General features: G+C 38.5%; 1 protein-coding gene across 8 annotated transcripts in view; it reads left to right on the top strand.

Moving 5' to 3' along the window:
• Window positions 1-12,164, top strand: part of IRAG1 (inositol 1,4,5-triphosphate receptor associated 1) — a 137,666-nt gene that overhangs the window by 56,259 nt on the left and 69,243 nt on the right. For 7 of the 8 annotated variants that reach the window (XM_043517439.1, XM_043517436.1, XM_043517438.1 and 4 more), the window contains exon 6: window positions 6,098-6,283. The exons of the other annotated variant lie outside the window; for it this stretch is intronic. In XM_043517439.1, coding sequence (XP_043373374.1) covers window positions 6,215-6,283 — 69 coding nt within the window. In that variant the 5' untranslated portion in view covers window positions 6,098-6,214. The remainder of the gene's footprint in view (window positions 1-6,097; window positions 6,284-12,164) is intronic. 8 annotated transcript variants of the gene reach the window in all.

The following is a 12,164-nucleotide window of genomic DNA, read 5'->3' as shown; positions in this document are numbered from 1 at the left end:
CATAAGCTTTCGTGAGCTACAGCTCACTTCATCGGACGCATTTGGTGGAAAAAACAGAGGGGAGATTTATATACACACACACAGAGAACATGAAACAATGGGTTTATCATACACACTGTAAGGAGAGTGATCACTTAAGATAAGCCATCACCAGCAGGGGGGGGGGAGGAGGAAAACCTTTCATGGTGACAAGCAAGGTAGGCTATTTCCAGCAGTTAACAAGAATATCTGAGGAACAGCAGGGGGTGGGGTGGGGTGGGGGGGAGAAATACCATGGGGAAATAGTTTTACTTTGTGTAATGACTCATCCATTCCCAGTCTCTATTCAAGCCTAAATTAATTGTATCCAATTTGCAAATTAATTCCAATTCAGCAGTCTCTTGTTGGACATCTGATTTGTGTCCATTCATTCTTTTACGTAGAGACTGTCCAGTTTGACCAATGTACATGGCAGAGGACACAAATCAGACGTCAAGAATTATAACATTCAAAAACCAGTTGGAGAACACTTCAATCTCTCTGGTCACTCGATTACAGACCTAAGAGTGGCTATCCTTCAACAAAAAAGCTTCAAAAACAGACTCCGAGAGACTGCTGAATTGGAATTAATTTGCAAACTGGATACAATTAACTTAGGCTTGAATAGAGACTGGGAATGGATGAGTCATTACACAAAGTAAAACTATTTCCCCATGTTATTCCCACCCCCCCACCGCACCCCACCCCCCGCTGTTAGCTCATGAAAGCTTATGCTCTAATAAATTTGTTAGTCTCTAAGGTGCCACAAGTACTCCTTTTCTTTTTGCGAATACAGACTAACACGGCTGCTACTATGAAACCTGTCAGATATTCTTGTTAACTGCTGGAAATAGCCTACCTTGCTTGTCACCATGAAAGGTTTTCTTCCTTTCCCCCCCCTGCTGCTGGTGATGGCTTATCTTAGGTGATCACTCTCCTTACAGTGTGTATGATAAACCCATTGTTTCATGTTCTCTGTGTGTGTGTGTGTGTATATCAATCTCTCCTCTGTTTTTTCCACCAAATGCATCCGATGAAGTGAGCTGTAGCTCACGAAAGCTTATGCTCTAATAAATTTGTTAGTCTCTAAGGTGCCACAAGTCCTCCTTTTCTTTTTGCGAATACAGACTAACACGGCTGCTACTCTGAAACCTGTCATTAACCTAGCACTGCTTCAAAAAGCACTACATTAAAGCACACCAGCAGGGTCATGGCACTTTTGTAGCTGCTGCTATGACTCCAATGACCAGTGTCACTAGTGTAATTCACCAAAGCAAGCATGGCAACAGTTTTAAAAATCAGCCTGGGAAAATCAAACTGTTGCTGGACAAATTCTTCCTGTTCTTTCATGAAACAGCTAGATCAAAACTTTTTATATTAGTAAAAGACAGTTTACAATTAACAGTTCATATAAAAGGCATTGAATATTAAATTATCTGTGTCTCGTCTTCCTCCAGACAAAACAATCTCCCACTCAAGAATAAAGATTGAGCAGACTTTGTAGAATTATATATTTATTACCATTTTTGACTGATAATACCAATGTTTATTTTTTAGCATTTTTTTTCTATTTTTATCAATTTAAACTTTCACAGTTGTGGAAATTTAAGTGGAGAGAGTCAGATAAGTTATTTAATGTTAGTAGACATTGAGATTCAAAAAGCTAAAACTTACAATTGTTAAAAATCCAAATTGTCAACATCCTATGTCAAAACATATAAAATAAAACTCTAATAAGTGCTCAAGCAGCATTTTTCTTACTTTGCTTATCTGTAAATTTTGATTATAACCCATATTTGTGTGTGTGTGTGTACTGAAATCCATGTTTATTGACATTTACCAATAAAACTCTAATCCTTCAAGACTAGGAATAATGCAGTGATTCAGAGTTGGGAGAAAATAATAGGGTTCAAGTGTTGAACCTGTTCAGGATTGGTAGGTTACTCTATCCTTTACTGACCAAGAACTGTATGTGGTGATTATTCTTCCCAGTACACACAGACATAATGTATCTGCTGTTCACCAGCCAGAAAATGAATATAGTTAACATTTGCCTTCATGGTAAATTGAGCAGTGAGTTCTGCCTCTGATATCCACCTTGTTCGTGATTTAGTTAGTGTGTGTTAAGAGGACATTAAATAATACACATGCGTGTTTGTTCCTCATTTCTTCTCTCTTGTGCCTTCTATTAGTGATACTGAGAGCTAACAAAACAATAAATGTAAATTCAAGCCATGATGTTTCTCTGATTTTCACCAGCACATAAATTTTAGCAGGTAGCTGATACTTTGGGAGATAGATTGAACAAAGAGAGAATATTAATTACCCATCTGCCTAGTAGATACTGTTTCTATTTTGTTTAATTTCTAGTTGAAGTTTAAACTAGAAAATTAAGAATCTTACAGTAATGTACCAACAAGCTGTTGTTGGTTAGAGTTTCATAGTGACAAGAACAATAAGAAGGTAGTTAGTATGCAAGCCAGATCTGCCCTACTTTAATGGAACCAGGATAACTAAGCAGTTGATAACTAAGCTAATTTGATAGAATCATTAAATCATATATCAACAAATCTGACTTGCTCACTCAGTGAGTTGTTTTGTTTTAGCTGTAGAAAGTTGTCCAACTGCTGTGTAAGTGTGTATACACACCCATGCACTGATGTCAAACCCAATCTAGTTTGCATTCTCTCTAACCAATACCTCTTTTCAGTCCAATAGTATTTATTTGCTTTTATGGTGGGGTGACTGTAGTCCTACATTCTGTCCAGGGAAGCCTATCTGAAGCAGGACCTTTGTGTGAAGCAATTAACAAAATCCAGCCACTGAGTAGATTAAACTCTTATATGTTTACTAACCATGTTCTTAAACTGACCACCAGGGGTCGCAGTAAGGTTTTAGTGCTTAGTTTGTGACTACAATATAGAGTGAACACCACTTAAAATAATTCTTCATGTTATATAGCATTTTTCCTCTTCAACTTGCTTTATAGACATTAACTAATTAACCCTTACAATATCCACGTGAAGTGGGTATTATCATCCCCGATTTGATGGAAAAGCTAAGTAAGAGAGGTTAAGGGGACAACATTTTTAAACATCCATTAATCTGAGGTACCACAATTTTTAGGTATCCAGTTTGAGACACCAAGGGTCTGGTTTGTTTTTTAGAGGCGTCATGAACGTACAGCTTCCACTGATTTCTACTGGAGTTGTGGCTGCTTCGCACCTCTGAAATAGTTATTAATGTAAGGTAATAGTTCTAACACCTCTAGTTTAGGCATCCAAAATTAGTGGAAGTTTTTGTGGATTTGAACTTGGAACCAAATTTTCAGAGTTGATGTCTGAGACAAGATTCAGAAGTTACTGGCTCCCAGTTCTGTGCTCACACCACTAAACCAGGCTCTTAGTCTGAGAATAGACAGTACATAATGAAAACATTGAAGGTGTATATATACTTACAGGACTGCAGTTGTAACCCACACACCTCCTGGGTGTGGTGTTCTGTCCCATCTAGTGGCACTGAGATCACTTAGAGAGAGAGAGATTAATGAGTTTGCTCTACAGCCTTAGCTAAGGGCCATATCATAGGCGCCAACTCTGTGGGTGCTCTGAGGCTGGAGTACCCACGGGGAAAAATTAGTGGGTGCTCTGCACCCACTGGGAGCCAAGTTCTCCTCCCCCCTGCCCCACCTTGTCCTCCCCCCCAGCATGCCATGTGCTCGCTCCTCCGCCTACCTCCCAGCGCTTCCCGCCTGGCCGCCACCAAACAGCTGTTTGGTAGCGTTAGCATGCTCCAGGTGGGTGGGGAGGAGCAGGAACGTGGTGCACTCAGGGGAAGAGGAGGGGCCGGGATTTGTGGAAGGAGTTGTAATATTGGCAGGGAGGGGCAGAGTTAGGGCGGGGACTTTGGGGAAGGGGTGGAAAGAGGCTGGGAAGGGATGGGGCCTCATGGAAGGGGTGGAGTGGGGGCAGGTCTAGGGGCAGAGCGGGGGTCGAGCACTCACATGAAAGAGGGGAAATTGGTGCCTATGGGCCATATGGCTTTAGCTCATGCAGTAGAGGCTCATGAACTAAGCTCCAGAGGTCCCAGTTTCGATCCCGACTACCAGCAACCGGGGTCTGTCAGTGTTACACAGTGCTAATATTTTTCTATCTTTAATTACAGTAACAACTTTATATAATACAATTTAAAATTATAGTATTGTGCACTTTAACTCTGTTCCTCTAAGAAAGTAGCAGTTGCTTTCTTTCCCCCTTGTTGCCAATAGATCTTATGCAAATAGAGCCATAAAATTCCTGCCAACCTTTATTAGGCATAATTGTTTTTTTCACTTTGCATAACTCTCACTGGAAAAGAGATGCCCCAGGCTGACCTGGGTTTTTTGGAAGAGACCTAATAGCTATGGGAAGCTAGTAATTTACCACAGAAACCTCAAAACTCTAAGCTTGCTAAAAATACATGTAAAAGCAGAAAAAATCCTCTTGAAAAGGACAAGTAAGAAAGAGTCCCCAGGAAATATGTTCTTGGACTGTGATGACTATATTGCCTTAATAAGTCCATCAGGCAGTCTTTTCTTTGAAGCAAAAGTTGGAATATATGATCTTGATTACTATATAGTCCCTGTCACCCAAATGGATCCAAAATGCTGTACAAATTTCCATAAGAATTACAGTAACCACCGCTGAAATTCAGCTACTCTTGGATTAAATATGGTAGGCGTTTAACTGTGTTCTCAGCAACACTGCCTGATAGTTTCCTCCCGCTGAAAGTGCATGGAGAATTTAGGTAGGCAAATATAATTTCCAGAGTTGAAATTTGGTCAGGACAAGAGTTAATATCTTTGGCTTTTGCAAAAACGGCTACAGGATTTACAATGGCTGCATTTGATCAGGAGTTATATTTTATGCCTTATCTAAAAAAACAGCATCTCAGACAGGACAAAGCCCTTAACACTGGTGTTAGCTATTGATGCATTACACAGTGCAAAATAGTGGCACTGAACCTCAAACCCACTTGAACTGAGCCAGGTTTCAGAGTAGCAGCCATGTTAGTCAGTATCCACAAAAAGAAAAGGAGTATTTGTGGCACCTTAGAGACTAACAAATTTATTTGAGCATAAGCTTTCGTGAGCTACTCTGATGAAGTGAGCTGTAGCTCACGAAAGCTTGTGCTCAAATAAATTTGTTAGTCTCTAAGATGCCACAAATATTCCTTTTCTTTGAACTGAGCCAGGCATTCAAGATTTAACATGTTCATCAGCTTTGTTCTAGTCTCCTGAACGTTTGGTGAACATGGACTGAATGTCTGCATAGTTTGGAAGCCAGTGAACCTCCATTCCTGAAATCAGCTTCCCTTCTTCTTTCCCCCAATAATCCTAGAGACATCTAAAGTAAGATGGGGGGCGGGCGGGGAACTCGACTCTAATGAGTGTGAGAGGGCTAGAAAGCTGGCTGAGGCTTGTTCTTAGGATATTCCAGTTTGTTAAACCCAAACCGCTAAAAAAAAAAAAACATGCAGAGGTATGATTCAATTGTAACTGCAGGAGTGAGCCTCCAGGGACCAATTTGTGAAAACCCTTTGCTAACCAAACTGTGCAAGGTACACATATACCTATTCAATACTAGCTCAGAGGAAAAGTGGCACCTCCTGAATCAGCAACATTTCCTCTTGAGGATTTTCCTTTCTCATCCTCCTTAGCATATCAGATCTGAGATCACATTATGTAGTAGTAAGGTTGCAGTGTTTGTTCAGGGATATATTATAGGTATCAACTGCACGCTCTCCATTTTTTAGAGAGCTTTTTGAAAGGGCAGTTCATAGTCACAAGCGAATCAGATGCGGAAAGTCTGAAAAATCACCTAAGAAAATGGAAAAAAAAATGAAGCAAAATAAGGAAGATTGTTCTTTTAAATATTTTATCATGTTATATTTGATCTTTGAAATTTTAGTTAATAAAATGCAAGAAGACACATCATTTTTAATTTTAAACTTTATTACTGTTTGTTGTTATAAAGTGATCCCCAGTGTTTGAACATAGATTTTAAATGGATTTGATTTGTATTTTTGGCATACACTATAGTCTGTGGATCACAAGGCATCTCAGTGCTTATCCCTTGAAGTTAACTTGAAACAGACATTCCAAGTGCATGGTCTTTTTAGTCCACATTGCAGTCCATCGTGTCTCTCACCACCTACCATGCCAACCCTACCTGAAGACGAGGGACAGACACCAGAAGCACAACGCACCAGTTCTCCTCCAGTCAAAGTAAGCAAACTTAAAAATCTATTCTATTAATACTGTGTTGCACAAATCTAAGACAGAACCCTGTCACTTTGTATACTTTCTGAAGTTTGTAAAATTGTATACAGATTTTGTACATGGCTTTTATAAAGGAAAATCATGCCTCTGCAATCTGTTAGAATGCTTTGAGGTTGTCAACAAATATGTAAACTAAGGTGATCCAGTGGATATAGTGTACTTGAACTTTCAGAAAGCCTTTGACATGATCCCTCACCAAAGGCTCTTAGGCAAAATAGGTGGTCATGGGATGAGAGGGAAGGTCTTCTCGTGGATCAGTAACTGGTTAAAAGATGGGAAACAAAGGGTAGGAATAAATGGTCAGTTGTTATAATGGAGATAGGTAAAAAGTGGAGTCCTCCAAAGCTCTGTAGTGGGACCAGTGCTGTTCAACTTAGTAAATTATCTGGAAAAGGGGGTAAACAATGAGGTGTCAAAGTTTGCAGATGATATTAAACTACTCAAGACAGATACTCAAGTCCAAAGCTGACTGTGAAGCATTACAAAGGGATCTCACTAACCTGAGTGACTGCAATAATATGACAGATGAAATTCAGTGTTAATAAGTGCAAAGTAATGCACATTGGAAAAAATCATCCCAACTATACATACAAAATGATGGCATCTAAATTGGCTGTTACCACTCAAGAAAGAGATGTTGGAGTCATCCTGGAGAGTTCTCTGAAAACATTGGTCCAGCGTGCAGTGGTAGTCAAAAAAAGCTAGCAGAATGTTAGGAACCATAAGGAAAGGGAGAGATAATAAGACAGAAAATATAATGCCACTATATTAATCTGTGAATACCGCATGCAGTTCTGGTTGCCCCATCTCAAAAAAGATATTTTAGAACTGGAAAAAGTATGGAGAAGAGCAACAAAAATGATTAGGGGTATGGAACAGCTTCCATAAGAGGAAAAATTAAAAAGACTGGGGCTGTTTAGCTTAGAAAAGAGACGATTAAGGGAGGATATGACAGAAGTCTATAAAATCATCAATGGTGTGGAGAAAGTGAATAGGGAAGTGTTATTCACTCCTTCACATAACACAAAACCAGGGATCACCCATTGACATTAATAGGCAGCAAGTTTAAAAAAAATATGAAGAACTACTTCTTCACATAACACCCGCTCAACTTGTGGAACTCATTGGCAAGGAATGATGTGAAGGCCAAAATATAACTTGGTTCTAAAAAGAATTGAAGGATAGGTCCATCAGTGGCTATTAGCCAAGATGGTCATGGATGCAATCCCATGCTCTGGGTATCCCTAAGCCTTTGTTTGCCAGAAGCTTGGAATGGATGACCAGGGATGGATCACTAGATAGATTGCACTTATCTGTTCATTCCCTCTGAAATATCTGACACCAACCAATGACAGGAGATTGGGCTAGCTGAACCATTGGTCTGGCCCTGTTGATCAGTATTTGTATACTTAGGGTTTTTCCATTACATCAAATGATTCATATATATAAGGGATGAGAGCTCTACTTTTTCAAGTATAGTACCTTCAGTTTGTTTTGGAAGCTTATATTACTCACTTATTATAACATTCTGTGCTATTTATTCCAAAGCTGCCTAAAAATGTCATGTTCTTCCAGAGACCATGAATAAAAAAGAATTATGAAAACATACGCATACTGTCTGTCTTATTGCAACAAGGAATTGGAGTAATTTCTTTGCATTTTCAGAACTAAATTGCAGTATAATGTACAATAACTTAACATCTGAGGAAAGAACTGAGTCTTGTAGATGCTTTAAGCTAAAACTAGAAGCACTGTTGCCCTCAGAGCTACAGAGCTTGTTTCTGAAAATGTTATCTTGTTGATGCATGATGGAAATTTATTCTGTCTACAGTATCTATCAGCATCACAACATACTCATCACAATGGTATCTGAACATGTAACAAAATTACATAAAGTCCAAATGGGTAGTCTACATAGAAGTCTATATGCAATTTTGTAATTTTAGATAAATAAAATAACCAATAAAATACAGTTTGGCCTTCAAATAATTTGTATGTTACTTTAAATATTTTTTTTAATTTCTCAACCAATTGTTTTTTTTAAATAAAAATCCTATTCTTTCCTCAGATAAGTATGAATGTCTAGCTGAACAAAACAACATCCTTACATATAACAATTAAAGAATCACAGCCCCACCAGGTTATCCTGTTTTATGCAACCTGGTGAAAATGGAGAGAGGATTTATTTTCTGGCATGTTTTCAGTTAAAATTTATCATTGTCACTGGAGCTAGGACACTGTATAATACACTTTGGATAAAAACATCCGCTTCTTTTCTTTTAACATCATAGGAAAATATTGTGAGTAATGAACCCTTCATTGATTTGTCATGCATTCCATCAAAATTGCACATTTTGCTGAGGGTTAGTTTCCTGGTTTCAGATAAACACCCCAGTTGGATTCAAGTTTAGCAAACGATTAGTTGGAAACATACAGTAGGTCAAGCAGATTACTTTTATCTGTCATGTGCAAATTGTATTTGAGTGTACTAGATACTCATTGTGAGCTTGCTAGGCAGAGCACACCAGAAGAGGACTAGTATGAGAAACACGAATGTCTAGACCTAAAAATTTTGTTAATCTGGATGGATATAACAGCATAGCCTCCTGTTCTAAAAACAAGTTTAAAATAAACTACAGTAAGTGACAGATTATGAATCTTTGTTTACCAGGCAAAACACTTGCTTTTCAGAGGAACGTCATTTTAAGGGGTAAGAAAACAGAAGAAGGAATTTAAGCAACAAGCTACTTTTAATCCTATCTAAATGTTTGGAACAAGGATTACAACTGGCAAATGTCTGAGCTAGGAGTTGAACGTGTATGTGCCTGTCACCACTAGCAGCCTGACTCCTACGGCATAATCTAGATATTAGCTTAAAATAATGATAAATAAAGTAGTTCTGTTTCTGACTAGCTGAAAAAATTCCCACTGAAGTCAATAGAAGCAGGGTTTTAAGTATGGAGGAACACAGCTCCTTTTCAGGTTGGTGAAGTGAGGACTTGCCAAGTCAGAGAAGCAGGAGAAGCTAGTGACTGATGGAGGAATTTCTGGGGCTCTGATTCTTTCCTGCTACTAAACAGAGCAGCATTAGTATCTGCTGGGAGAAGAGATGTCCCAACTTGAAGTCTTCCTACCTTCCTCTTTTTTCAGATAGTAATATTTGTCCTCTAGCAAGCCCTCATTCTCTTAAAGAGAGAAACTCAATCCTACCAGTTTCCTTTATGTAGAACCTCTTTCTCGAAATTTTTAAGATATTTAAACTGCAGAAAATTGCATTGGGTTTTCCAAAATTTAAGGAAAAAACCTTGGGTCCGTGTTTTTAATTTATTTTTACATCAATACAGATTCTCCAACTTGCCCAAGTCAAAACAACAATATTGGGTAGGATTTTCAAAAGCACTCAGCGTTGGCCTAACTCTGCTCCCATTGACTTTAGTGGGAAATGAGTTAGGCCAACGCTGAAGGCTTTTGAAAATCCCACTCAATGTCTTTAGGAAAAAGGATGGCTAAATACTAGGGATGTGCACCTCCCCAGCTCCACACACTGCCCACACACGTGCACACTGTTGCTTGGTTGGCTAAGGATCTGCTTGTGGTCATGTACACCTTACAAATACATTTCTCCTCTTCTCTTCTCTCTTCTCCCTGCTCTCTTCCTCCTGCTGCATCCTATCTCCACAGCAGGATGCAACATTGAGACCTGTAATAACTGACACCAAAATTGGTGAGCGTGAGCACCCCCTCCTATTCTGATGCACTCTAACTCCTAACACTGAATAGGAATGTTGCCTGAATAGGGAGTGCAGGATAGGTCTTGTGTGTGTCCTGCTCCCATAGAACATTAAACAGATTTTTTTTTTGACAAGACCATTCATTCAGCACTGAAATGGTTTATACAGAATGGTTGCTCAAGACACAAGTCGTATCCCTTTTTCTGACTTGATGTTATGTCCCTTTATAAATTCACTTTCTTAGAATGAACTGACCTGCAATAACAACCAGAATCAGTTGATCATAGGGTTTTAGAATTAAAAAAAAATTGAATATTTCCTACAGTTGCATTAAGAAGCTAGAGACTAAATTATCTGGGGATATGTGATAGCAGATTTTTGAGGCTGTGTAATTCTCATCTGGGGTTAGAACCTGGCTGTCTCAAGCCTACTGTATTCTTTTCCAACTGCATGTTATCAGGGTTCAATGGAAGCTCTCCCTTTCCCTCTTTTTAGTATAGAGAGTCCCTTTACCATTTTCAAGCTGTCTCCTTCTTCAACTATAATCTGATTTTACTGGCTCTCCTGAGTTCTGATGACATATCATCCTATTATATTTTTAACTTTTCTTTTAGACAATTTACTTTATTCCATCATCCAAATCTTGATATTGCTTCTTTGACTGTTTCTTATTCCAAATTGTGTGAGACATTGATTTTCTTTTAAATTGCTGGTTATTATCTGCTTTATTTTGAAAGGGAAAAAAGCCTCTCATTTTTATTCTGTCTTGCTCTCCTGTCAAGAGAGCTACAACTGTGAATCTCAGTACCCTACTGCTCTCTCTATGCCCCCAGTTCAGCAAATCACTTAAGTATATGTTTAAACATGAGCTTAAGCCCCTTCGAAATCAAAATTAAATTAAGTATGTGACTAAGTGCTTTGCTGAATAGGAATGGTTTTACGCATATGCTTAAAGTTAACTACATGCTTAAATACCTTGTGGAATTGGGGCCTAAGCAGGAAAGGAAAAAACCATTTTAGTTGTTAGAACATTCTATGATAACAATGGCCAATCCTTGTGTTACATTAGTTACTTAAAACAAGAATCCATTTAACTAAAATAAGATTTACTCAATGGGTTTATTTTGAGGATAATCTGGTCAACTAAACTAAATATTTGTTATCTAAGTACCTGTATTGTCCTCGATTTCTCATGTACCCAAAACTCCCATTGACATCAATGAATTTTCAGTATGTCCCAGTATTGCAGGATCAAATGCTAATGTAAAAGATAGATAATGTAAATATTGGGTTGTCAATGCAAAAATTGACTTCCACAGATAGGGAATGTAGGATTGGTTTCTTAGTTTAATTAAATTAGTTATCACTTTCTACTTCAAAGGCTCTTACGCAAAGTAAGCAGTCATGGGATAAGAGGGACGGTCCTCTCATGGATCAGTAACTGGTTAAAAGACAGGAAACATAGGGTAGGAATAAATGGTCAGTTGTTGCTATGGGGACAAGTAAATAGCAGAACCCCCAAGGCTCTGTACTAGGACCAGTGTTGTTCAACTTATTCATAAATTATCTGGAAAAGGGGCTGTCAAGGTTCCTTCCCCACTCTGAACTCTAGGGTACAGATGTGGGGACCTGCATGAAAACCTCCTAAGCTTACTTTTACCAGCTTAGATTAAAACTTCCCCAAGGTACAAACTATTTTACCTTTTGCCATTAGACTTTATTGCTGCCACTACTAAGCGTCTAACAGATATATAACCAGGAAAGAGCACGTTTGGAAATGTCTTTCCCCCCAAATCCTCCCCAAACCCTACACCCCCTTTCCTGGGGATGGCTTGATAAAAATCCTTACCAATTTGCATAGGTGAACACAGACCCAAACCCTTGGATCTTAAGAACAATGAAAAAGCAATCAGGTTCTTAAAAGAAGAATTTTAATAGAAGAAAAAGTAAAAGAATCACCTCTGTAAAATCAGGATGGTAAATACCTAACAGGGTAATTAGATTCAAAACATAGAGAATCCCTCAAGGCAAAACCTTAAGTTACAAAAAGACACAAAAACAGGAATATCCATTTCATTCAGCACAGTTTATTTTCT

This window comes from Dermochelys coriacea, chromosome 6, assembly GCF_009764565.3.
Source record: "Dermochelys coriacea isolate rDerCor1 chromosome 6, rDerCor1.pri.v4, whole genome shotgun sequence".
Taxonomy (NCBI): Eukaryota; Metazoa; Chordata; order Testudines; family Dermochelyidae; genus Dermochelys; species Dermochelys coriacea.
This window is presented reverse-complemented; position numbering and strand designations above follow the sequence as displayed.